Source organism: Lepidochelys olivacea, assembly GCF_965140295.1.
Source record: "Lepidochelys olivacea isolate rLepOli2 genome assembly, chromosome: 10".
Lineage (NCBI taxonomy): Eukaryota > Metazoa > Chordata > Testudines > Cheloniidae > Lepidochelys > Lepidochelys olivacea.
Window position 1 is genome coordinate 48,185,696 of NC_140420.1, and position 27,509 is coordinate 48,213,204.

The 27,509-nt window shown below is 51.2% G+C and overlaps 1 protein-coding gene across 1 annotated transcript; it reads right to left on the reverse strand.

The window, feature by feature from the left end:
- Positions 1 to 1,532: 1,532 nt before the first annotated feature.
- On the reverse strand, positions 1,533 to 27,367 carry MAN2C1 (mannosidase alpha class 2C member 1). The gene is made up of 26 exons (XM_084642419.1): positions 27,147 to 27,367; positions 24,930 to 25,055; positions 22,353 to 22,476; positions 21,644 to 21,714; positions 20,966 to 21,143; positions 20,337 to 20,526; positions 18,761 to 18,867; positions 18,274 to 18,384; positions 16,083 to 16,175; positions 15,248 to 15,364; positions 14,761 to 14,856; positions 14,124 to 14,269; positions 13,731 to 13,854; positions 12,571 to 12,692; positions 11,473 to 11,558; positions 9,865 to 10,026; positions 8,255 to 8,337; positions 7,987 to 8,081; positions 7,432 to 7,536; positions 6,903 to 7,059; positions 5,383 to 5,526; positions 4,511 to 4,620; positions 3,792 to 3,871; positions 3,433 to 3,578; positions 2,292 to 2,395; positions 1,533 to 2,215 (listed from the first exon to the last, which is right to left on the reverse strand). The coding sequence occupies exons 1-26, from the start codon at positions 27,245 to 27,247 to the stop codon at positions 2,098 to 2,100; spliced, it is 3,096 nt and encodes a 1,031-aa protein (XP_084498545.1). The 5' UTR covers positions 27,248 to 27,367; the 3' UTR covers positions 1,533 to 2,097.
- Between the last annotated feature and the right edge of the window lie 142 nt (positions 27,368 to 27,509).

Below are 27,509 nucleotides of genomic sequence, written 5' to 3' on the forward strand. Positions count from 1 at the left end.
ATGTTGTGTGACCACAGACTTTTGTTTTAACCAAAGGCAAAACAACACAGGAATATGTATAAAATATATCACTGGGGGGACTAAATATTTCCCAATCTTTCCAAACCAGTCTTGCTTTGAGTATATAGTTTCATTACCAATTGTATTTCAATGCTTTCTGCCAATTTTGGTCAAAATTAAACCACCTTTCTATGAGCTGTGGCTCTTTTTGTGACTGGATGCCCAACATTTAAATATTGCATGATTTAGAAAACTGCACCATTTCCAGCATCTCCATCCATCCTGGTGATGAGCACCAGATAGGTGCCTAATGTGGTAGCAAGAACATTTTTCTAGCTGATGGTTACCCCTTAGCGCTCAACATAGGTCCAAGCTAGTAGACTACTTGGGCAAGCCACATCACTGCTCCGTGCCTCAGTTTCCCACTGTCAAGTGGGGATAATGATACTGAAAGCCCTAAGGCCTGTATCCACAAAAGGGTCTGAGGCACCACAATGCCTAACTTTTAGACACCTAGAAAATCACAGGAACAACCCTGCGGTAGGGGCCTTCACAGTGAATGGGGTGAGACAGGTGCCTTTGAGAACAATGCATAAAGCCAGTAAGGTAGGTGGGGAGACAATGGAAGAGGCCAGGAAGAGGAGTGTGCTAAGCCTTGCCCCTTTCTCTGAGATCAGCCCCTAAGTCTGGGCTGGTGGAAGGCACCTATCTTTGGTAGGAATCCACAACCCAGGAGCAGACAGGGGTTCGGCTGCCTAAGTCACAAGCGGGGCCCGATACAGTAAGGGTACTCAGAAGCTGCCTAATTCCACAAAAGAGCATGGACAAATGGGGTTCAAGTCCCTCCTCTGCCAGCTGAGAAGGGATTTGAACAGACCTCTCAGGTGAGTGCCCCAAGCAGAGTCATTCTAACTTTCTCTGGCCCTGTTAATTATTCAATTATTTAATTAAAGTGAAAACCTCAATAGGAGAGATTGAGGGAGACTACATGAGAATATCCCATGCTCAGGGCCCCTGACCTGAGAGGCAGCAGATCCCTGCACAAATCCCTTCTTCTTATCCAGCAGAGGGGAGACTTGAACCAGGGGTCTCCTCCCAGCAGTCTAATCACAGGGCTACAGCTGACAAGGGAAGTGTTGCCCCCCCTCCTCCCGTCCCCCCCCCCCGCAGCTGTCCTGTGGAGCTAGGCAGCCTCTGAGCATGTTCACTGGCCCCACCTGTGACTTAGGGGAACACCAGGCCGTGGCTCACTCGCTCTGGGGGGTAGGAAGGACACCTCGAGTGAGGCAACAGCCTGCGTGTAGAGAGGCAGAAACCCTAGCACACACTGCAGAACTGAAGGGGCCTGCAGGGTTGGACGGCAGCCGAACAGGAGCTTTGAGAGTCACAGTTGAACCTAAAAACAGGACTTAGGAGCTTAGGAAGCTTTGTGGCTCCTACACTAGGGATTTTATTAGCGGCCGGGCACTGGTCTGAGTGAAGGGCAGCGGCCCCATTTCTGATGCCACAGGCAAGAGTCAAACAGTCAGAACTTTACTCAGCAAGTGACTCAGTGTTTAATGCTCAGTTTTTACAGAAAGACTAGGCCCAAAGAAGCCACGGCTGCAGAAACAGTAAAGCGCCTCGCTGTTAGTGTTGTGGAGAAAACCCCACCCAGGGAAGCACAGGACGGTTAGGAGTTGTAGGGCACGCAGAAAAAGGAACCGATTCTGCCATTATCAAGGATCAAACCCCTGCACCTCTCCCCTGAAAAGGACAGGATTCTATTTGGGATGTTCACTAGTGGGTTAAGCCAGTACAACACCAGCTCTGTGATCTTCCCCCACAAATCAAGATCTCCCCACCCCACGACGTTACTAAGGTCGTAGCCCACCAGTCAGGCATTTACACTCAGAATCAGTGCTGACTTGAGCCCAGAGGCAGCTGAGCTCTGCCCTGACGCACACTGAGAAGGGGCAACTCATTACTACCCCCATTGTGTAGCTGTGGTGCTGGAATCGACGTGTCCATGATTTGAGAAGCTAGTGAATCGCCCCGAGCACAGTGATTTCTGCCTGGTGCCGGGATAGGGGCTGGGCTGCCAGCAGGGTAGTCCTCTTACTGCCTCAAGATCAAGAGGACAGAGCGCACTTGGAACGGCGTAAAAGAAAGCTTCAGGCCATGCTCCTCCAGTGGCAGATGACTGCTCAGGTCTGGCCGCTCCAGGAGGTCACAGCTGGGGAAGGAAGAAGAAGAGAGGATGAAGGTGAAGCCCCAGAATATGTGGCCTCCCCCTTCCACCACCTACTTACCTGATTGCTTCCTTCACAGGAAGGGAGGTCTGGAGCCACGTGACCACCGTGCTGCCATGTGACTCATACAGCCTGACTAACAGCCCGTCCAGCCTGTCCTCAGCCTTCATGGACAGAGAGAAACGTTATTCTCAGGATCAGCCAGATGGCTAATGATACCTGATCTCCAAATGCTTTACCACCCCCGCCCTCCCTTTGTATCATTAACCCATATTAGAGACAGGGAAACTGAGGCACGGGAGGGGAAGGGACACACACCAAGTAGGCCTGTGGCAGAGCTGGGCCTAGAACCCAGGTCAGCTGAGCCCCAGTCCAGTACTCTAGCCACTAGCATATGCTGCCTAGAGGGCATGGTGCCTCCTGCCAATCATCAATGTTCAAGAGCAGCTTTGGTTCACCATTTCAACTAGACAATAGCCAGCAGAAAGAGGTCAAACTCTGAACCTGGCTGGGTCGCCCCCTTTTAGAACAGACAGATTCTGAGTTCTGCAGGAGGCTGTAATGAGGAGTAATGCTTTGCAATTCTCTTCCAGAGCCCTCAGAGTGCTGACACAGCCAGGAATTGTTCAGCCCATCCAGGCCTGAATTCCCAGAAGTGGCCACTGGGTTTAGATGCCTGTACTGTGAGTGTTCATGTTGGGCCTGATCTCCAGAGGAGCTCAGTCCTATCCCCACCCAGCAAAGTACGCTGGATTTGTGGGCGCTCAGCAACTCTAAGCATCAGGCCCAAGGCACTGTAAATTGCGTGCCCAAAAATGGAAGAGAAGCTGCCACAGCTATGAGTTCAAGATTTTGGCTACTGCAATTCCTCCAAGTCCAAACAGCGAGCCAGGCTGCCGGACTCGCAGACTCCTGCTATAACCACTAGCCCACACGGCTTGCCCTGTCAGTGTAGGGAAATTCCTGCTCAGCTCAGCTCAGCTGAATGCCAAAGACCTGGGAGGTGGGGGCAGATTAAGGATGAATGAAAAGGACCAATCACTGGACTAGGACTGAGAGCTGTAGCTAACTCTCCTGCAAGGCACTTGGCCTCTGTCAATCCAAACTGCTGTAACAAAGCACAATGCTAACACAAGAGCTGCCAGTGCTCTGTGTCTTTCAACACACCACCGCCCTCCTCGTCTCTCTCTGGGGCACGTGCCTGTTTGACGGTTTCCAGCACGACAGCTGGTGAGTGCACAGAGAAGGCACTCCAGGCTGGGCGCTGCGCTGACAAAGCTGGCCCGGTGTGCAGGGGGAAGTTCAAGTTGTAGGCATAATGGATCACACCCGCCTCCTGGAAGGAACCTGCACAGAGAATACAACAGCAGCTGTCAGGAGCTAAGCGCACAGCACAGTGAGAAACAGCAACGGCGCCGTCCCCAGTGAGAGGGGAGCGGTCGCCATGCCGCTGCCCCACACCAGGAGAGGGCGATCTTCTTTGCCCACATGCTCCCTTCATGAATTGGCAGGCTCCTATGGGGCATATCAGGGCTGTGTTGCTCAGCCCCCGAAACTCACCCCTGTGAGGCATCAGGGCATAGGTGAACTGATGGGGTCCAATATCTGCAGTGGCATCTGGTGACTTTGGCGCTCTCAGCCTGGAGGAGAAGGGCGGATTAAGGGGGTGGAGCCTCTTCCACTGGCAGTGCCTAGAACCGGCCCCACTCCCTTTAAACGCTAGTGCAAGCACGCTGCCGGTGTCAAACCACCTTGCCGTTCCAACACGCAGCAGGGACCCCTGCAAACTGCACCGCAGTCAGGCCCCGTGGTGGTGCCCCGTTGGAGGAGGAGCTCCTGCCACATGACCACTGCACTCACACGCCAGAGGCCTAGTTCTGACTTGACTTGTCACCAAACACTGACCCAACACCAGGATCAAAGTGTTCAAGAAGTTGATCCCACTGTAGAGAGCAAGGTGCTCTCTAGATCAATAACTAGATCAATGACAGTGGCATGCATTAGCAGCACGCATTCCTGACCGCTGCAGGAAAGGGTTAAAACCTCTGTACTTGACGGGACGGGGCAGAGAGCGGATCCCGTTATAAATGGGACACATTCTAAAGCACAGTATGCGCCAGGGCTTCCATTTCCAGTCCAATCCCGCTGCTGTATACAGGGTGCAGACCACAGCGTTTGCAAAGTTAAACAATAGCGCACACGGGACTGCAGCATCCCCAGCGAGCAGAACTGTAAAACCAAGGCATCCATTGCCCAGACCCGCCCCCCTGCCCACTCACAGCGAGAGGCTCATCACGTTCTTGTGCACGGACGCGCCGTATTTGCAGTCATTCAGCAGTGCCACCCCGAAGCCGTGCTCAGACAGGTCCATCCACTTGTGACTCCACACCTTGGGGAAAACAACCAGCCTGGCATTCGGGGGCTGTCACCCAGGATGGTCATTGTGGAGCAAGGTGGGTGCTACACAAACTGTCTCACTGATCAAGAACACAAGGGGTGGCTGGGGGACGCAGCCGATGGCCCCCTGGGCTCTGCAGAGATTACTGGGGCCAATCCCTGTCAACGGCCTAGGTGCACCAATCAGGAGCGTAACGGGAAAGCTAGTCCCCATGAAGGAAAGGCGGCTCGGGCTCCATCACCAAACTGACCGGCAGCTGCAGTGAGGCCGGGATGCAAACTCCCTAGCTCTGGGGAACTGCATGACCCACTTCACACTGAAATGCAGCCTCATCTGCCCCAGGCCGGCAAACCACAGGCCTTTCCAAGGCAGTTCAGCCCCGACCTGGATCGCCCGGAGGGAGCTGGCTATTGGGCCGTGGGAGGCTGGTACTTTGCCATGTCAGTGTACAAAGCCCTGGTTGGGATGGATTTGAACAGCAGTGCCGACACAGCGACCCAAGATTTCGCTCTCACCGAGGTCCCTGCTTAAAGTGCTGCTCTCTTGGGATACGGGGAATCTGCTCCTGCCGGGTTCCCCTCCGCCCAGGAGGCAGCCTATCCCTGCAGCAGTTCAGCAAGCAGCTGTGGCCCGAGGCGAGCTGTTCTCAGAGGGCACGCGGGGTGGGAAAAGAAGGGACGGTGTCCATCTATCAGGGCTATTTCTACCTAGAGAGCTGGGGCAGCGGCAGGGCCCAGGCTGCTGCCCTCCTACCTCGAACCGAGCCCAGTCCCAGGACGTGTTCCAGTGCGTCGGCCTCTGCAGGTGCCCAAACTGAATCTCATACGTTGCATTCATGCTCCGAACCCGCAACGGGAACTCCACCTTCAGGAATCGGTGAGCCTCGTTCCAGTCAACCTAGAGCAAACCGGGCGGCCAAAAGGAGGCTCAGGTCATTGTGTGGGAGACAGGAAAGACAGCGTCATCTTCACCGCAGCGGCTCCCCTGTGCTCGCTTCCCCATTGTCTGCCAGCTCGTTAGCCCCACCAACAGGGACCTGGTTCAAGGGCAACAGCAGGAAAGTATCAAGCAAGGGCTAAAACTGGCCCTAGGACTGTACTCTTCTGCCTCTGAACATGGGAAAACCTGATCACATCAATCCATCCCAGTGGCTTTAAACAATCCCAAAGCTCTTCCGAAGTGCTTCGTTATACGCCAGGGGTGGCCAAACTGTGGCTCGCAAGCCACATGAGGCTCTTTTACAGTTAAAATGCACCTCACTGAATCCCCCCATTCTCCCCCTACCAGACTGGGTAGGAGAAGCGGGGGAGGCCCAGGGCTTCTGCCCTGCGACAGGGTGGTGAGGCTCAGGGCTTCTGCCAGAAATGACTGAAACCTGCTGAGGGTGGGGGGCAAAATTTAAACATTTGCCCCCCCCCAACAGCTTGAGTGATGCCCTCCCAGGCACACACCCCCTCATACCCTCAGTGGCCCCTGCCTGCAGCCTCCAGGTGTTAGCTCCTTGTGGAGAGACAGCGGCAAATAGCTGGGAGCTGCAGCGAGGGGCTGCTGCTTTGGCTCCGTGGGGAGAGGCAGCAGCAAAACACTGTCTCTCCCTGCAGCTCCCAGCTGTGTGCGGCTGCCTCTCCCCACGACCGCAGCTCCCAGCTTGCCGGCTCCAGCAGCTGCTGTGCAGGGATGAGGCCTGGCAGCACCATGTGACCGAGTGGGGCTAGCAAACCCTGGCAAATATCTGGTGGGCACGTAACCCACCGTGTCCCATCCCTCCCCATGTCACCTCCACCTTCTGCCCAGCAGGGCAGGGGGTCTTGGGGCTCAAGTCCCATGGGACATGCCTGCCAGGGCGCAGGGCTTCAGCAGGAGTGGGGCTGAAGCCCCAAGCCCCAGCAGACATGCCCTGCTCTCAAACTTCTGTAGATTGTCGTATGCAGCTCAGACTGTCGGTAAATTTGGCCACCCGTTATTTGCAGTAAAGGCTCGGTGGGAATAGGGGCATCCAGGAAAGGCAGCAGAGGCTCTGGGTATTGCCTCCAGTGAGGAGACGTGGCTGTCTTTGCTTACAAACGTTCCCTATCTTGGCTGCTTCTTGACTCTCCTCCAGTTCTGGTCTTGGCTTGCCTAGAATGCAACCTTTCCTTGGACCTCGCCCCGGCCATCCACACCTTTGCCACTCTATGCTCCATTTCTGCAAAGCACTCATCCTTCTGGGATTCTCTCCTCCCACCACGGCAGTCTGTATAAGGAGGGTTTGGCCTGCACAGGCCTTTCCAAACCTGGGTCAAGAATCGAAGATAAGGACACATGGCATCCAGGATGACTTCTTGGGTGATGACACTCCGCTCGCTGATCTGCAGAGAGAATTTCACACTTCCTCGCAGGCCCCCAGCCAGGACAATCTCCAGAGGCTTCAGAAGGGTTGTGATTGGCTTCCTAAAACAGATGTCAAGCATAAGGGTTAAGATTCAGGGGGTGACAGCAATGCGTTCAAAAGGTCAACATCAGGCTCCTACACTTGGAAGACAAGCAGGGAGCAGGGATACTGCCCACCCACCTGACGCTCCGTTTTTCTCACCAGAGGAATTCTTAGAACCCCTCCCAGGTGCTGTGTAATCTTACACTACTCTACGCTACTCCCCTGGACACAAAGCGCTGGAAAGAACAAGCACATAGTTTTCCACTGCAGAAGTTTTGTCCTCTCTCTTGGTTCTTTGCTACAATCCCAGAGTAGCAAAGAACCAAGAGGCAGAGATCTTTGCAGGGTCCTAAAGAAGTACCGGTACCCACAATGCACTGCTCACCTACCTGGTTTCCAGGTGATAATCCATCACATCCCAAGCATCCCAGTACAAGGGAACGTCATCAAATATCACAAACTGGTTAGCGCAGTGACCATCCTGGACTGACTCTCTGAAACAAAGCAGGAGGCAGAGGATCAGCAATGGAACAAGAAGCTGCAGTGGATGACAAGAAATTCTGTGACCTGAAACAACATTCCAACAGCCTGGAAACAGACACCTGCCACTTTAGGTTCTCTGGTGAGAGAAATGAACCAGCCTTTCATTTGGCAGACTGAGGTTCAAGCCCCACAGGCAGCCTTAGTTATGATGAAACTGAGTAGAAGAGGCCCCAAATGAGTCCCCACTGGGTTTCACACCCGGTCTGTGGAATCACTGGATACGGTTTCAGTGACAGCAGATCCATATTCTACGAACATTAAATAAAAACAACGTAGACCGTCAGCTCTTTGGGGCAGGGTCCATTTGCTCCCGTGTTTGCCCAGTGCCTGGCACAATGAGGCCCCAATCTGGATTGGCCCTCAGGCACAGCTGCAATAAACACAAAGAATCATCATCATACCTCCCCGAGTGCACTAAGCGAAGCGACACCACACGCCCCATGGAGTCCAGGTGAGCCACAATAACCCCGTTCTCCATGGTCACAGAGCCATCCACCTGGTGAGAAAGAGGAAAGAATCAGGAGAGAGCACAGGCTCCGCATCAGCCAAAGAGTGAGTTAGTGTGTGGAATGCTACCAATTATTGAAAACGGTGTTGCAAATCCAGCTTGGGAGCTTTGCCCGTGGAGCTTTCTGATGTACAAACGAGGAACCCCACTGGGCGGCTCACCTGTTTCGTCACCGTCACGGGATGAGGGGGTGTTAACGAATCCTCCACGGCAGAGTAGCCCATGCTAGGCACCTTCACCAGGGCTGAAAGGAAGAGAGGCAGAGCGGTTCACTCAAACGCTTTGCCCTTTAAGAGATGTCTTCTCTCTCGCTCCGTGCATTGGGCCTCCTCTTCACTAGGAAATACCTCCCCCATGCTCTGATGCCCAGGAGCTTCCCATATAAAAATAATTTTCCATGTGGTGCTGAGGGAGATGGAGCCTATTTCTAAAGATCATGGCCAATGTTCCCTCTAATTTTTGACAGGCCGGGTGCACAAAAAATTTATTCTGTGCGAATTTCTGAAGCCGAGTTCAAATTTGTGCGCCATGAGGCAAATGCGTCCAATCAAGTAAAATGCTTATACATTTACAAAGTTTTAATTTGCAATCTGTGTCAATTTATATGGGTTTTCAGATAGAGACATCATAAGTAAAAAAAGAAAAACAAGAGTTTGTTTTTTAAATTTAAAATTTTCCTAAAAAAAATCAATAAATGATTATCAGCCAAGAATAAGATATGTACTGTAATTACAAATGCATTTTAATTTCCTTACTGGTCGAACTGTCAAAGACTGCTAAACTAACCTTAATGTTTTTCCCTGCGATATTTTTCATTTGCCCATTCAATATAAACTCTGTCCAGATCTATCAGTCCTCCAACCAACTGGTAACTCTTAATACACATTAGCATGTCCAAATGATCCACTGCCCAGCGCCCTCCACCACCTCACAGCCCAGTCTCACAGACCCCCCAGACACTCACTCCATCATGCCCTGCCCCCTTCCCTGGCTGCACTCATCAGCCCTGCTGGGAGGTCTCTGGCTCCTAGGGTCAGAGTGGCGAGGGGAGAGGGCAGGGAAAAGTGCCAATGGGAGCTGCCGGAGCCGTGGAGCAGGGCTTGCAGGCGCCGGCAGTGTGCAGCGATCCTAAGAGCCAGCAGGTCCCTCTGGCTCCTAGGGTCAGATCAGGTTGGGCGGGGGAAGCAGAGAGCTCTCTGCCCACTGCCAGTGCCTGCAAGCCCCACCCCTGCAGCTCTGATTGGGCAGGAGGGAGCCAGTGCAGCACATGGAGACCCCCTCCGCCTCTATGCCTGCGGGCTGTCCGCACTGCCAGCGGGCAGGCGCACCGCCAGCAGCTGCCCCAAGAATCGCCGCCACGCCAGCCCTGGGACTTTGGCGGTGATGATGAGCGGTCCCCGATATCGGGACAAAGGGCGTCCCGACCGATGTGCAGTCGGGATGAGGGACTAATGCGCGCGCGGTGTTTCGCCGTGTGCGCAGGGTTTTGGATCTGTGTGCGTGCACATGGACACAGCTTAGAGGGAACAGTGATCATGGAGAACCCTGATCTAGAGATAATGGATAAGCCAATGTCTTTTTCAGCTGTGCGAAAGGCAATGGTTCTGTATCCTCCATGTGAGTGGAATTAGCCAGCCATCACTTTGTTGGCCTATTTTTCCTGGTCCACCTCCCCTCCTCTGCTCCTGTCCCTACCACCAGAAGATTTAGGGTGCATCTGTGCTTTGCGGGGGACGATCTGGAAGTCCTTAGATAGGCAGGACAATGGCACCTAAAGTCTTTGCTCCAGTCTTAGAGACAACTTCAGTCCGTTCCCAGGGCAAAGTGTTCAGAACAAGGAGGCTTTCTGCTGTCTCAGGACCAGTCAGCAAAAGTTCTCCAAACAAGGACCGAACAGCATCTTCAATGAGGAGACCACCCACGCTACGGATTTCTGGGCAAAGAAAAGACATTTCAGTTCAGAGCAGACTATTATTAATTATAGAGCACCCAAAAGTTGGCGAGCCCCTTTAGAGACATACAAAAAGACCATGGAGAGAGAGAAAGGATGTAGTACACACTGTCCTCAGAATTGCTTGTCCATTTGCCCCATTCATGCCTAATCTTACTAAGCAAGTTCTCTTTACTCTTAACCCTACTTCCCCCAACTCCCTTCCATTCATCTGCTGTGTTTAACTCTGTGCTGCATTTTTTCCAGTTAAACTCTGTATTCCCTCCTTGCACCATCCTAACATTCCTCCATCTTCCATGCAAATTCAGACTGGCCATAAAACATACTTTTTAACAGTCAGGGTAATTACCCATTGGAACAACCTACAAGGGTCGTGGTGGATTCTCCATGATTGGCAACTTTTGAATCAAGGCTGGATTTTTTTTTCTAAAATATCTGCTCCAGAAATTATTCTGGGGAAGTTCTCTGGCCTGTGTCATACGGGAGGTCAGCAAATTCTTTCCCAGGTGTCTGGCTGATGGGGCTTGCCCACATGCTCAGGGTCTAAATGATCTCCATATTCAGGGTCAGGAAGGAATTTTCCTCCCAAGTAAGATTGGCAGAGATCCTGGGGAGTTTTTGTCTTCTCTGCAGCATGGGGCATAGATCACTTGCTGAACTAGTGTAAATGGTGGATTCTCTGTAACCTGAAGTCTTTAAATCATGAGTTGAGGACTTCAGTAACTCAGCCAGAGGTTAGGGGCCTACTACAGGAAGGGGTGGGTGACGTTCTGTAGTCTGCCATGTACAGGAGATCAGACTAGATGGTCATGATGGTCCCTTCTGGTCTTAAAGTCTATGAATCAGTGATATTATCACAATGATTCCATCTAGCCTTGGAATTGACGCATCTCTGCAGCCATTCCTAGCACCTTCCCAACAATCCTCCCCGTCCCCACTGCTCAAACCAGCCCGTCCCATGCACGGTCTCTTCCAGTGTCACAGGGCTCCTGGGAGCCTCCACCTATAGGGGGAGGTCTCTGCTTGCCAGACTAGGACTGTGTAACCAGACACAGTTGGGACTTGTGTTCTCTGGGTATCGACAAATGGCATAATGCAGACTGGCTGAGTGCAGGGGGGCCACGGCCCAGGGCACTACATGCATCCTTCCTCCTACAAGCCTCACTGGAAGCAGGATGGGCAGGGCAGGAAATCAGGTCAGGTCCCATTAGTTATTACTGACACCAAGAGCACCCCTATTAATGTAGAGTCCCCGATGCCTCTCAGGCTTGTAACAAAACCAAACCACAACCAAACATTCACCAAACCAGGTGAGGAGTCAGGTCAGAAAGCAGGAACAAAACCTTTCAAAGCCCACCTGACAGAGGGTGTTACAATGAACCCAACCCACTTGGCAGGAAAAGCCTCTTAGCACAAATCACTCCTCACCTGCGTAGTATCTCATGGCATCCTCCACCACTAACTGGATACAGCTGCCCGGCAACACGTCATGGAACTGATTCAGGAGCAGCAGCCTGAGCACAGGGGACCGAGGCAAGAACCAGAAGAGAGCTACGGATTAGGATCGCTATGAATGAACCACGCCACCCTCGTGCTAGAGGACAAAGCCCTTTGTATCCTGCAGCCGGCTGATGGGGACTGCAATAGTCAGGCAGTTCTCACATGCACATGGTAACTTCTGGCTTCAGGTCACCACTTTCATGCCATCCATCAAAAACGGGAGTTCTGCTGGACCCTGCTCTGCTGCTATTGGAGACAAGAGAGAGAGCAGCCGGCTCGCCGGCCCTGAGCTCTCTTAGCAGTCACCTGAGCCAGGCATTTCCTAGCCTTCTTCTGGGAGGATTCCCTGGGCACAGGTTTGGGAATTCACAGAAACAAAGGTACTTGTTCCTTCAATTCCCTGCCTTGGCAGTAACCTTGGGCATTGGTGGCATCTTAGTCTCTCCTGGTCTCTGCCTGTGGCACACAATAGTTCTGCCTCCTGAGGACCAGAGGGGTATTTCTAATCGCCTGTGATATACAGGAAACTATGACATACTTGTCCATAAAAGGAATTCTTCTAAATCAGTCTGTTGTGAGATTGTCTGGGGTTTGGTCTACGCTAAAAATGAATGAGGCTATTTTTTGGTTTGCTACTTAATACATTGTTCGTTACGATCTCATCTAATGAAAACACTGTGTCTGCTTGTTTTTTATATACCTGAGTGTGCTTATCACTAGACCCCTGCAAATCTGCGGTTATCCACTTTATACCCGCAGATATCTGCATCCACTGATGCAGTTGTGTTGTTTGCCATCTTTGCAGATCACGGATCAGATGCGGATCCAAATTTTTGTATGCACGCAGAGCTCTACCAGTGAGGTAGGGTGCGGATGCAAATGCATATAAAAGGGGGAGTGCGGACTGCAGGTCAGATACAAGTTAATTATCACAGATGCAGATCCACATTTCTGTATCAGCGCAGGGCTCCAGTCATGCTTGCAGCTTTATCCAATCAATGGTGGCACTCGGACGAAGTACTTTACCTCCAGAGATGCTGCAGTTTGATGGAAGGATACTGGAAAGTATTTTTGTGGGTCAGAGCAAAACTGCTCAGTACTTCAGCATCATGGAGTATCCGCTCGCACTCCCGATTCCCTTTCTTTATCTGATCCCAAAGCAGGAGAAAACAGGTTTTTAGGAAGAGCTATATCAGAGGAGATTATTGCAATCTTTAGCAAAATATCAGATCAGACATTGGGATGTAGACAGTATCTATTACGTATTCACAAATAGCAATCAGATTCTCTTTTCCTTGAGGGTTCCTTCTCCAGAGCCCCTCCCACTCTAACAGCAGAGATTACAGTCGCTCAGAAATTAGCTAGCTGTTCTGAAAGATGGTACTTCCCACAATGCTCTGTTAAATCGACAGCAGCACCCAATGCTGCCGTGTCAGTTTTGGAAACAAGGGGCTTTGGGTGGCAGCCTTTCTGTACCATGTTACAAAGGTTAGGCACAGAGACACACTAAACTGAGGGCTAAATGCCCCTTCCTACTACAGGGAAAACCCCAGTGGCTCAGCAATCAACCCGAGATCCAATGAGCAGCTTCAGATCATCTCTGGCCCAAACAAGAGCATCCCTCTTGTTTTCAAACACAGTTCAAAGAGACCCTGTCAAATAGTTTAAAGCTGAGATTTAAGACCTGTAAAGAAGAATTGAGCAATTCTTAATTCTGAATTAACCAAAAGCAGTGCTAAAAACCCCAACCCACCAATGCTGTCCCAGAGCATGAGACCTAGAAAGCGGAACCGACTAGAAACAGGGTGTGTCTACACTGGAACAAGGCTAATAGAAATGGCATTCAAAACGGACCATCTGCAGGAGTCTTGTCTACACTAGGGCTCACGCCGATGGGAGTTTTCTGTTAATTTTTCAGGTGCAGCCAGAGCACCAATCACTGTAGCACATAGGGCTCTGTCCTGATAACTTATATTGGACTAACTGGGGAAATTACATGGGCTCACAGCTTTAGAGAATCACAAGGTCTTTATCGGGTCCTACTATGGTGCTAAATTGCACCAACGACAGCACACCAAGGAGGTGGATTCAGAGTGGAAGTGTTCCCTACTGGTCAGAGTTAACATTGAGCTAGATAGTTTCCACCCACTGCCTTATCTCCCCTCCCATCCCGGGCAAGTGGTAACCTGGGCCTGAGTGGTATAAGTGCCATTGTGCAGCTCCAGGAACAGTTCTCCTATCCAGGTGAACAGCTGGGTCTTCTCCTTCTCCAGCATAGAGAAAAACCGGTCAGGTGTGGACATCTGAACCCTATGGGGGAGAAATGCAGATAGTGACAAGACAGGCTTAGCAGCTGCTGCCCACTGCAGAGGGAACGAGGAGCCCTGTGGTTCCTTCCCTAGCATGAGTCGATGGATTGCCAGTGGGGAAAACAGCCCCAGCCATGAATCATCAGCTCCCTCCAGCCCCGCTCTCCAGAACGCTAGGACCAAAGGGGTTAGCAGAAAGCTTTCAGGAGTCAGCAGTTGGTACTGAGCTCTGAAGGACACACGAGAAGAGAAGGCAGTCTCTCCCTGGACCTGGGTAGCCCATCTGTGTCTCTCATTCTCTTCAGTCTGTCCAGCATCTTCTGGGTCGGGCCACCTCCTCCGTCTCCAAACCCAAAGAGAGCGGCGCTGTGGTTCACACGGCCTTTGTCTCTGTTGTTGTTCATGGTTTTCAGCATCTAGAGGAGATTACGTATACACATGACACGTAGTGTCAGGCCCTCACATAGTCAAGGAGAGCCCTGCAGGCGTAAAGATCAGGCACTAGCTTGTTGTCTTCTCACCATGTTCACTCTCTTTTCAGCTCTGCCTCCCGAGACACATCCACCAGGGCCCAGGGAGACAGGAGAAGCTGGAGAAGTTGAGAGCCCTCCTGCAGTGACTCATCAGCTCCCCACTCCCCTGTGGATTTATCTTTAAAATGCCGCTAATTATAAAAACTCAAGGATCTGACACATTGCACAGACAGACAAATCTGGGCTTTACTCTGAACATCTAAAACCCCCACCTGCTCGTCCTATCACCTTCTCCCCACCTCTCGCCATGTGGCGCTCCCCTACAACAGCCTTTGCTTACAGCCCAGATGGCAGTGACATTCCCTTGCAAGCTGGGTACACTGGGACAGAAAGGCAGATGCATACCCATCTGCCTACCATGTCACATCGCTCACCTCCTCCACTCGACCTTTTAGCTCATAGGAATTGCCAGGCGGGAAATGGGTCACAACTTGGGAGCCGTCGATGCCTTCCCAGAAAAAGGTACTGTGCTGGAAGAGAGCAAAATGTCACCAAGGGGGAGTCTATAACAGCCTCACAGGGGGACACCACAGTGACAGCCAGAGTGGGGCACATTAGTCCAGGGAGCTACTGAAAGGAAACTTCTGGTTGCCCACCATTAACTTTTCAAAGCTGTCAGCTTCATACTTCAGCACCTTACCACAATGTGATCAGTAACCAAATCTTCTCTTGTCATGGGCTATGAACTACCTGATCCAGTCAGTCTCACGTACAGCTCTGGTGAGCTCTTTGAACGAGGGCTTAGGCCCAGAGAGCCGAAGGAACAGTTCAGCTAGTAGGAAGTTTGGTCACACGCGAGCCCACTGGGCAGATTCCCATACACACACACACACACACCCACAGCAGGAAAGCCCAGCTCACCGGGAAGGTGTTCACCAGGCTCCAGCTGAGTTTCTGAGTCAGGAACCATTGTATCCCACAACCACGCATCAACTGGGGCAGCTGGGCCGAGTATCCAAAAGTGTCTGGCAACCAGAACTGGGAGCAGAGAAGAGAGCGTGCGAGAGAGAGAGAAACACAACCCCGTCACCTGCTCAGGTGTCTCTCAGACAATGTATCCGGGTGCACCTATCTCTCCACACATCTCAAGGGCAGAGATGGGAACAGGCCCAAATTCTGGATACCCCATACAGTCAGCCACGTATCACTGTGGCCCAAATGCCCTGCACAGGGCCCCCACAGCCTGGAGGAAATATTGCTAGGTAGTACGTGCTATATGAACTGCTCAAGGCCTATATACTGGGGAGTAGGAAGAGGTACACTGCACTAATATATATAAGACCCTAGCAGCCTCCAGCTGGAGTTTCTTGTGGATGGTCCAGTGGTTCAGGCACTAGTTTAGGACTTGGGAGACCTGGAATAAAGTCCCTGCTCTGCCACAGACTTCCTGTGTGACCCTGGGCGAGTCACTGGGCCTGTCTGTGACTGAGTTTCCCCAACCTGTACAATGAGAATAGCAGCACTGCCCTACCCCACAGGGGCGCATGAGGATAGATACAAAAGGGATCGAAAGAACTCAAATACCACAGTGATGGGCCACATACATACCTTAGATAGATCACTCCTAAGTGAGCGTGTCCCACCAAGAATGAAGCGAAGACAGTGGGAATATCAGCTCTGGAAGGGACTACATGCATCACCTCCCCCACACACAGAGAGGGAACGCGTAGAGGATCCACTGAGGAGGAACACATACCTCTGAGCAGAGCCTCCCAAACTGCTGCTGGAAAAACCGCTGTCCCTGCAGGAACTGACGCACCATTGATTCACCACTGGGAAGATTCCCGTCCTGGGAAACAATGGCAGCCCTGAGGAATTCTGTGCAGATCTCCCGAACCCCTTGCCAACAGAGAAAGGCGAGTGGCCACCCCAGTAGCATGCACCCCATGGCAGGCCCAATCCATACAGCTCCCAGCTGAGACACTGCAGTCATGTATGGACTTGACACACCCTCCAGAGGGGTGGGGGAGGGCGACAGGGTCTGGGGAAAGGGAAGAGCTGTGTTGACAATACAGCTGAGGGTGTTACCGGGTTACGGTTCCAGGGTATAAGGTTGCCTAACCTAGAGTTAGGGGTACAGAGGGTAGGACTCCCTGGAATAGGGTAAGGATTCCAGTTGGTAGGACTATCCAAGCTCGCGTTATGCTTCCAGAGGGTTGGGCTCCCAAGCCTAGGGTTCACATGGATAGGAGTCCTGCAGCTAGGGTTGGGTTCCAGAGGGCAGGGCTCCCCAAGCTAGGGTTAGATTTCCAATGGATAGGATGCCCCAGCTAGGGTTAAGTTTCCAGAGGGTAGAGCTCCCCAAACTAGGGTTAGAGTTCCAGAATGTAGGACTGCCAGGGTTAGGGTTCCAGAGATAGGGCTCCCCAAACTCAGATTAGGATTCCATCAGGTAGGGCCAGCCCAAGCTAAGGGTAGGGTTCCAGAAGGTAGGACTCTGCAAGCTTAGGTTAGGGTTCCAATGGGTAGGGCTCCTCAAGTTTGGGTTCCAGAGGATAGGCCTCCCCTGGTTAGGGTTCCAACAGGTAAGGCTCACCTGAGTTAGGGTTCCTGAGGATAAGGTTCCTTAGGCTAGGGTTAGAGTTTAAATGGACAACAGTCCCCAATGGTTAGGGTTAGGGTTCCCAGGGAGAGGACTCCCCAGGCGAGGGTTAGGGTTCCCAGGGTAGGGCTGTTGTGAAAGAACAGGATTTGATATAACTCACAGCCATCTTGTGCACTTAGCCCTCCATAAGCTGGAAGCGAGGACACCACATAGGAATAATCTGGCCTTGCTTAGGCAGACAGAACAAAAACAGTTGCAAGCTGCAGTTTTACTGGCTGGGATAGATAAAAGTGAAAGGACAGATTCATGGGAAGGCGTGTGTGGGAGGGAAACATGGAAAACTGACCCTGATTCTGGTTGTCTGTTTATCAGGGTTTTTTTGGCTGAAGCTGCTTTGCTTATATGGAGAATAATGAATTGTTATTGGCTGTTGCTAGGGAAATTGTTAGCCTGTTAGAGGCTATTGTGAGTTATGCGCTTTGTCTGGAGAAAATCTATAAAGAGTTTAGTTAAAAAGCATGCTTTGGAGCAGTCGGAGGAAGCTTTTCTTCAGGCAAGGAGCTGATACCTAAACTCCCCATCAGCTGGACAGAAGGGCCCCCGGAAAGCTGGCTGGCTATCACTCGAAACCATTTCAGACTTTGGGTAAATATAAATGTTTGGAATGCTCTAGCCCTACTGCTGAAGCATTTAGATGTGTGCGCGCTTCAGACCTCATAAAAAAGTAGTTTTAGGTAAAAGCACTCGTTTGTGCCAATCATTTATCAGATGGAAGAGCTGTGTCCCCACTGATTTATTCCTGACGCTGCCTGGAGAGAAACAGTTAAGTTACCACTGCAGCGCTGTGGGTTCTGAAAACCCGGGGTAACAGGGCTGCCCAAGCAAGCATTAGGATTCAAGATGATACGACTCCCCAAACTAGGGTCAGGGTTCCACAGGGTAGGGATCCCCAAGGTAGCCTTATGGTTCCAACAGAAAGGACTCCCCACACTATATTTAGGTTTCCAATGCAAAGGACTCCCCTGGCGAAGGTTAGGGTTTCAGAGTATAGGGTTCTTCAGGATACATTTAGGTCCCCAACGGCTAGGATTAATGTCCCAAAGGGTAGGGGTCTGAGATAGTGGTCTTCAGGTACTATTAGTGTTCCAAATGGTAGGGTTAGGGTTATACTTCCAGAAGGGAGGGCTCCCCGGGCCAGGGTCTGGGTTCCAAAACCCCTCTCATGGTTCCCGTTGAGGGTCTGAGCAGAAAAACATGTTAAAAGAAGGCATCTGAGACTCAGTAACTGATCTGTTATAGAGAAGGCTCAGAGGGTGGTGCAGAAGGGCTGCTGTGATCTTACCATTTCTACCCAAGTGCCACCAACAGGTATGAACCGTCCCTCTTTGGCATAGTCCTGAATCTGAGCGTACAGCCCAGGATACCAGTTCCTCACCCACTCAAACTGCTGGGCCTGCAAAGAAAACGGAGCCAAGAAGCACATGGAAATTATTCTAGAGATTATCCAATTTGGCTAAAGCTTCTGGCTCACAGCAGCTGCAAACCTAAATTTTCAGCAGGCATTGGAGCTCAGTGCAAATAGGACTGGTCCCAGACCTGGCAGGACAGCTCTCTGCTGCCAGGCAGGAGGCTTGGGCTGAAATCTGCACCTGGCATCTGGGTTTGGGAGCATGGTAGAAGCAACTTGGAGACTAGGGATAGAGAAGTCCCTTGCATAGAAGCCCCCCTCCCAGCCACTTACCATGCTCCTTAGAATATGCACTGACCTTCCTCCTGTCTTTGCTCCAGGAGTTTCGCTGCCCACCTCGGGACAGAAGACGCCAACTCACCTGTGAGCAGACAAACGTGAACTCCGGGTTCTTCTCCATCAGGCGTATGACAGTCACCCAGCTGCGAGCACACTTGCGGATAGACTCCTCGTATGGCCACAGCCAGGCTGCAGGGACAGAAGCAGGCTGAGCTCACCGTGGCCACATGGCTTTTCCATTTTAAATGGCCATTATTTTATATACACACACAGCCTGAAGCCTGCCAGTGCCCATTGTGTGCTGCCTTCCCCTGGCTGGAAAGACACAACTGAGCCTCATCTGTAGGGCCCTACCAAATTCTCGGCCGTGAAAAAAGTCACAGACCATGAAATCTGGTCTCCCCCGTGAAATCCGATCTTTTGAGTACTTTTACCCTATACTATACTCTTTTATACCATAGGGTAAAAGTATATACAAGTACACAGCATTTCTCAAACTGGGGATCCCAACCCAAAAGGGGGTCTCAAGCCCGTTGTATAGGGGTCGCAGTATTGCTACCCTTACTTCTATGCTGCCTTCAGAGTTAGGTGGCCGGAGAGCGGCAGCCGCTGGCCAGGCACCAAGGTCTCAAAGTAGTGCCACTTCCAGCAGCAACACAGAAGTAAGGATGGCACAGTATGGTATTGCCACCCTTACTTCTGCGCTGCTGCTACTGGTGGCACTGCCTTCAGAGCTGGGTGGCCGGAGAGCAGCGGCTGCTGGCCAGGAATCCAGCTCTGAAGGCTGCGCTGTTCCTGGTGGCGCCGCTGCCTTCAGAGCTCAGCACCCGTCCAGCAGCCGCCATGCTCCAGCCACCCCGCTCTGAAGGCAGCACAGAAGTAAGGGTGGCAATACTGCGACCACCCCTACAATAGCTTTGCAACCCCCTTTTGGGTTGGGACCCTCAATTTGAGAAACGCTGACTTAAGGGCTTTACAGGTTTGTATTTTTCCGGTTTTCAGTACATATTCATGCTTTGCTACAACTCCGGGAAATTTAAGATTTAAATATCTGAAATCGTGACATTCAAGATTTTTAAAATGCTACGACCATGAAATTCACGAAAATAGACTGTGAATTCAGCAGGGCCCTACTCATCCGGGATCCAAACTGTGCTGCCTTTACAAGAATCAACTATTGCGGGGAGTGAAGACATGGGAAAAATCACACTATTAAAATGAAAATGGATTGAAGCACGGTTGTAAATCCTGAGGAGTCCCCACCTCACGGGGCGGCTGCCTGTCCTGGATGCTTCACTTCCTTTCCCCACAATAGCATGACTAGAGAAAACCCCACTGGGAATTTGAAATCTAGGGGCCAGGCAAAGGAAGTAAGGAATGGGCATGGAAGGCTTTGACATGCCCCTTTGGCAAGGATGCCTTTCAGCCCTGTGGTAAATCACCATCTCCAGCCAGGCTGACACGGCTACGTACATTTCGTAGCTGATGGCTGGGATGTCCCAGTCCCTTCCCCTAGAGGCTCAGAGCATCACTTCTACAGAATGCTCAGTGCCTGCTCGCCTGAGAACCGCTCCCCTCTGGCAGAATCCAGCGTCACTGGCCAGCCCTACTAACCACAGACATTTCAGTAAGGACACATCCCCTGGACTCATTTTTACCAGAATCGATGTGGCAGTGGCCCATAGCGTGGATAGTGTGCTGGCTCTCTCCATTTTTCTGGCTGAAGACGGAAGAGGCGAGCTGACGCACTGCAGGGAAGGTAGAGGGGTCAGTGACGTCAAGCAGGTTAACCATCTGATTGGCCACATACAGGGTCTGGAAGCTCCGCTGGTTTTCCTCCCCGAGGAGCTGAGGGAGGGCAAGAGTGAGAAGAGATAGACGCTGAGCTCAGCAACTCTTATATTGAACAGGCTGAGTGTCTATACGAGGTGATGGACAGCATGCTGAACAGCATGCTGCACATGTGGACAGCCCATTAGCCGTGTCCTACCAACTTCCCACCTCTACCAATGACACGTGGAGCCTGATGCAATACAGACCCAAAGGTGGTGTTTCCTTCACCTAGTGTCTGCACCTTGCTTTTTTGGAACTCAGAGGCTGCAGATGTTAGCTGGCATGATTAGACAAAGGAGACATAAGCTACGATGGCAAATCTTCTTGGTCTTTTTGGTAGAGGCTGGAGCGCTGAGGGGAAGGAGGCTAAATCAAGGGAAAGACATGAAAAAAGGAGGCGGGAGGGAGGTAGAGGAGCTGGAGAATAAAAGAGACAGAAGATTAAAGTATTTACCTTGGCCATGTCCACAAGTATCTCAAAATCTACCAGCAGCTCATGGACATCCCTGTTGAAGACCACAAGCTCCGCCTTGTTCAGGGTGAACTTCTTGTCAGGGTCAGGAGGTGCAATCAGGCTGCCTTTTCCAGCCCCAAAGAGACCATTGCAAGCAACTTCCACATAGACAGTCAGGCTGTAGAAATGAGAAAAATGGAAACAGAAGTCACCAGAGATCAATGACCAACTCACTGTGTTCTCTGCGTGGAGACTAGGAAACAAGATCTGCCAAAAGCACAGGAACGGTTGGACCAGGCCAGACACCAGTGGCCTGTCTAGTCTGGTATCCCGTCTCTTATGGTGGCCAGTGCTTCAGAGACAGACATACTACACCTCCCTAACTCCGCAACACTGTTCCACAGGGGACAATTTTCTTTCTGATCCTAGCTAGTGAGCAACTCACACCCTGAAGCACAGCACTCAATAAACCTTGCCATTGTAATCCAGCCTGACGTTACCTCAGGAGCTGAGCAGCCAATGGGTGACAATGCTGCATCACTGGTCTTCACACAGCTCTGAACAGGGAGGCCTGGGCACTTTCCCTGCGTGCTGTGGCTGTGCCAAGAGTGCCTCATGGCCCCTCCAACCAGTTCAGGGTGGGGGTTTCCCTGAATTTCAGCAAGTGTCAATGCTCACCTGTGAGGCTCCGCCTCCTCGAGGCCTTCTGTCAGGATGTAGCTGGTCTTCTCCCCTTCTTTAGTCAAACCCTGTGTCTCAGGACAGGGAGGAGGGACATTAAAATAGCTCCATGATAACACTCACATCAGAGATGTTAACAGGTCCGATGGGAACGGCTGCCATTCTGCATCAGTACAGAATCACTAACCCACGGCTTGTTGATACATATCAGCAGAGGGGCCCCTTCTGACACATGGCAGATTACCATGGAGTTGTGTACTGAGATTGTGCTCACTGTTTGCCTATGGAACTAGTACAAAGAGTATTTGCAGCACCCCACTAAATGAAGATTTTGCTTAAACCCCCTAGGACATGTCTCCATGCCTCATCAAACACACACTAAAAACATTGTGGAAAGGGTTGGCTTCTCCTGGAGAGCTGCTGCAACCCCAGTGTGAACACCAATCCCATGGGTATTCCATGCCACAGACCAATGGTCAGGACTATTGCATTAAAAATCTCAGAAAACAGGGAAAAGCGCTATATAATTAGGAGGAAATTAAAATCCAGTCTGATTGAAACCATGTAACAAATGGCAGGGCATTCCTACAGCCCCGTTATAAAGGGCTGAGACAGAGGACACATCATGGAAACAGCATTGATTGCAGCACTGCCCAGGATGTACTTCTAATGAAGATCTAGCATTGGCACATGTACTTCCTCTTACCTGGACCGGCTGCGCATCCCTCCACACCATCCCCTCCCCATCGCTTTCCCACAGGAGATGCACTTCCTTCCCCGCCCATTCTCTGGGGATGCTAAGCTCCACTTTAAACCAGCAGGTCCACCACCTGAAAAAGACAGGCACATACACTCCTGAACTCATGTTGAGCCATTAATGATTAAGCATTTCCCTATGAAAGGTTAACCTGCACAGGACACTACCGCCTCAGTAGAATCTCTAAGGAGGTCTGTGGGGAAACCACGCAGTATGTACAGACACCAACGCACACACACACACAGGAGACAATCCCTCCAGGGCTTGCTTTTATTTTTTCCTAAGAGTGAAAGATGCTCAGCTGACAGCCCCACAGACAGAGGTCTGCTCTGTATAGATCAGATACAATAGGGCATGGTCAGCAGCAGTACAAGCACCCCACGCTCTGCCTCCACCCATACACATCAAGCCAGATGCGCCAGGAACATCCATGGGCAGTTTGTTCTCCATGGCTCAGTCAGTCAGAAGGTCATCAAGGAGGGGGAAGTTTAGAGGCGCTTTTACAGTACAGACACCTGTCACCTAGGAACTGGACTGAGACACCCACACATTCCACCTTGGTCCCCAAAGACCCAGGGCATCTCAGCCAGCTGTCTAGCAGTAGATTTCTCTGACAGCGCAGGTCAAACAGGACACTGAGATCAGCTCCCTTTTCCATGGCATTCCCCAATGCAGCAGGGCTTGGCAGTGTTGTAGGTAGCAATTCCAGGAGGACAAAGGAGCTGCCATGCTGGAAGCAGAAGAGGCACGCAAAGGGGGGGTCTCACATTACCAGCATGGGGTGAGACCAGAGGAGATTGTGACTGCAGGGATAGAGAAGCTACCCACCAGGCAGGAAAAGGCCTCAGAAGGGGAGAAAAGGGATGAAATCAACCCTAGTTCATGAAGCCCCAAGTCTCAAAGATCCACTCCCCGCACCTCCGTAGTCTAACATGAAGTATTCCACACGGACAGCTGTCGGGGGAGTCAAGTTGAATGACAGGGGCTCTGGATGGACAGAGACAGCTAATTAGCTTCCAGAGATCTTGGGTCAAGTTTTAGTCCGGAGTTTATTTTTATGACCAAATTATAAACACCCAAGACAGAGGTATTTATGATAACTCCTTTAACTGCCCCAGCATTATCACAGACCTTCTGTTCTGCCTGGAGATTTGCTGATAGGCCCAAGGCATAAATCAAAATCCAAGTCCTAAACATGGAGCTGAAAGAATCCAAAAGAGTGAGGTAGAAGGCTGAGCGAAGAGATTTCAGAGTGCCTGGCTCGCAGGCTAGTCCTGCCTCTGACACTGACTTGCCATGCGGCCTCACTCAAGTTACTTAACTTCTCCATGCCTTACTTTCTCCCCAAATGTAAAACAGAGACGATTAAATATCTTCTGTCCTACTTCATCAGGGGTTTCTAAGGATTAGCTAATATGTCTACAAGCAACCTCAAGATGCAAGGTGATAAAGATATCTTTAGGTGTAGAAAAGAACTGTATACACACACATGTTGCATACAGTTCTACTGATTAATCTGCAGCACCTGGGGAGTAAACCTCACACACGGAGCTCATTGTGTCCCTCAAGGGGAAAACCAATGGTGTCTTCACACCACTTCCTCATTTAAATAAGAAACAGTTAAAAAACAAAAAGAAAAGGAGTACTTGTGGCACCTTAAAGACTAACCAATTTATTTGAGCATAAGCTTTCGTGAGCTACAGCTCACTTCATCAGATGTATATCGTGGAAACTGCAGCAGACTTTATATATACACAGAGAATATGAAACAATACCTCCTCCCACCCCACTGTCCTGCTGGTAATAGCTTATCTAAAGTGATCATCAGGTGGGCCATTTCCAGCACAAATCCAGGTTTTCTCACCCTCCACCCCCCCACACAAATTCACTCTCCTGCTGGTGATAGCCCATCCAAAGTGACAACTCTTTACACAATGTGCATGACAATCAAGTTGGGCTATTTCCTGCACAAATCCAGGTTTTCTCACATCCCCCCCACCCCCATACACACACAAACTCACTCTCCTGCTGGTAATAGCTCATCCAAACTGACCATCCAAACTGTATGGGGGTGGGGGGCATGTGAGAAAACCTGGATTTGTGCAGGAAATAGCCAGACTTGATTGTCATGCACATTGTGTAAAGAGTTGTCACTTTGGATGGGCTATCACCAGCAGGAGAGTGAATTTGTGTGGGGGGGTGGAGGGTGAGAAAACCTGGATTTGTGCTGGAAATGGCCCACCTGATGATCACTTTAGATAAGCTATTACCAGCAGGACAGTGGGGTGGGAGGAGGTATTGGTTCATATTCTCTGTGTATATATAAAGTCTGCTGCAGTTTCCACGATATACATCTGATGAAGTGAGCTGTAACTCACGAAAGCTTATGCTCAAATAAATTGGTTAGTCTCTAAGGTGCCACAAGTACTCCTTTTCTTTTTGCGAATACAGACTAACACGGCTGTTACTCTGAAACCAGTTAAAAAACAGTTCATGTCACTTTGTTCCTCTAAGGCTGGTACTTACGTGGGTCCAAAGGAATCCCCAACTTTCGCAGGTCTGAATTCTTGTCTGACAGCTTCATCATGTGGGATTCGCTGAGGGGTCTGGAAGCAGGAGAGAGACACCAGGGAGCAGGTGTCCCCAAACAGCCTGCAGTAAAGATGACAGGCAATAAAGCCAAACGCCCCAAGGTACGAGGATCTGTCTCCCCGTCTCCCGACCAAGACTAAAACTTTGTCACACTTGGTTTTTCTCAGTGGTTCACCATTGCAGAAACATTCAGTTTAAAAAAACCCCAAACCATGTTTTAAAAAACTAACAATCCCGTTTCTTGTTAGCCTGACAATAAGCCTGGGTGCCCAGAGTGGCACGTGGTCACCATCAGCAGCAGAACACCTGTATCTGCCTTGTATATTTTCACTACCACAAGTGCCAAGCCATGGAGATTTTCTTTGTTCACACAATCATAGAAATGTATGGCTGGAAGGGACCTCTAGCCCAGCCTCCTGTGCTGAGAGAGGACCAAGTAAATCTAGACCATCCCTGACAGGTCTTTGTCCAAGGGGTTCTTAAAAAACCTCCAATGATGGTGGTTCCACAACTTCTCCAGGTAACCTGTTCAGAGCTTAACTATCCTTATAATTAGAATTTTTTTCCTGATGTCCAAACTAAATCTCCATTGCTGAAAACTAAGCCCATTACTTCTTGTCCTATCCTGAGCGGATGTGGAGAACAATTGATCACCATCCTCTTCATAACAATGTTTCCCTTTTGTTCCTTTCTATTTAAATGGCAGTAGCCCCCATTCAAAGCTTTACAAATACCTTTGCAAGCAAAGGTTACAGCAGTATTCCCCATATTAGCACTGGATGAAGCTATGACAGTCTACACCAGCTGAGGATCTGTCCCTACGTGTACTCACATGAGCCACGTATAGCAATACCATGGTATAGTTATCTACTTGTACAGATTTTAAAGACACTAGCTGTACAGTAATAGTCACATTATGACTTAAAGCATCAAGAGATTTATAGTCCAGACAGAAATTCCACTCTTGAAGCAACAGAGTGACGTAGTCTTAGACCCGTCATGTCATTCGTTTATCTGAGTTATGAAGAAGAGGGTTACAATGCAATTATTGGTTTGTTCTTTTCCAGAAAAACAGGATTGAAGGATTTTTTTAAAATGTAATACAAGTGGGGGGTTTCAGACATCCTCCCAGGTTAGTGGCTGCAGCATGCTGCTATCAGAGTAGCGCACATGGGCAGGAAGCTAGCTGTGAGAATAGCAGTATTGCTCTGAGGCTGGTTGGTTCCCACTTTCTCCCACCCAACCCAGCCTACATGACTCCTTTGTGCCCCATGGCAGGATTGGAAGGGGGGGGGGGGACGACACACGTGGCAATACTGTTGATCTCACATCTAGCTTCCTGTGCATGCGTAGATTCAGGCCCCAATCCTGCAATTTATTGTAAATGGACAGGCTGTGCGTCTATGCAGAAGCCCCATTAACGTCAGTGAGGCTCAGCCTCCACCCTGGGCTCCTCCTGAGCGGAGCCAGTTGCAGGAGCAAGGATTTACATGACAGCTGCCAGGAACAGAAGCAGTCATGGTAGGGTCTATGAAAATAGTCTTTTTATTTAAATATTTGAGAGCTAAACAACAGGAAGATTGTGGTGCTGGTAAGACAGATGGGCCTGTGAGAGGATCTGTTATGAGCTGCTCCACAGGGTGAAAAGGAGCACCTCCGTCCTACAGTGTGAGAAACCCAAAAGGATTATCAGAATCGGAGAGAAAGAAGCAGCAAAACTGAAACTGACCAGCCGAACTGCAGAGTGAAACGGCAAAGGGGAAGGAAAGAGCCGCAGAGCACCTTTGATTTTTCAAGGCTTTAATTTTAAACGCACAATGAAGGATCTTGTAAGTGTCCCTGTACCTCCCCTCCCCCGAGCCTGCGCCCCGCTCCAGAGCGGCGGCCCCGTGCTGTAGCAGGCGGGCCCCTCCCACCCGATCTCCCCCGCCCCGGGCACGGCTGGAGTCACCGCCACTCCCAGGCGGACCCACAGCCCGAGCAGCGGGTTTCCCCGGGGAGAAGCCACGTCGCTGTCCAAGCCCGGCCCCGGCCCCCGCGCTCCGCCGGGCCAGCAGGCACCAGGGGCTGGGGGTGCGGCGACGCAACTAGCGCCCCCCGCCCCCCTCGGCCCGAGGGGGCGGCACTAGCGGGGCACGGTCCGGCTCCCACCTGCCCCGGAGGTTGCAGTCGGGGAAGCCGTGCTCGGAGAGGAACTTCTCGGCCCGCTCCAGCGTGGTGCGCCGGTGCTTCAGCACCCGGGGCCCGGCCATGGCGCAGCGCGGACACGGGCCGAGCCGCGGCTGGGGAGCCCGGTGTAACGCAGGCTACGGCTCCGCGTAAGTGTACTGCGCATGCTCTGTTCATCTGCGCATGCTCAGTAACATCTGCGGAACCCAGGGCCCTTCACCCTGCCCTTACTAGCCGTAAAAATCTGCGGCCTGCTACTTGCAGGGCTTAAAAGGGGGCGAATCGGGGCAGGGGGGTGGCCAGGGTCCGCGCAGGGGGCGGAAATTGACTGGGCGGGGGCAGGGT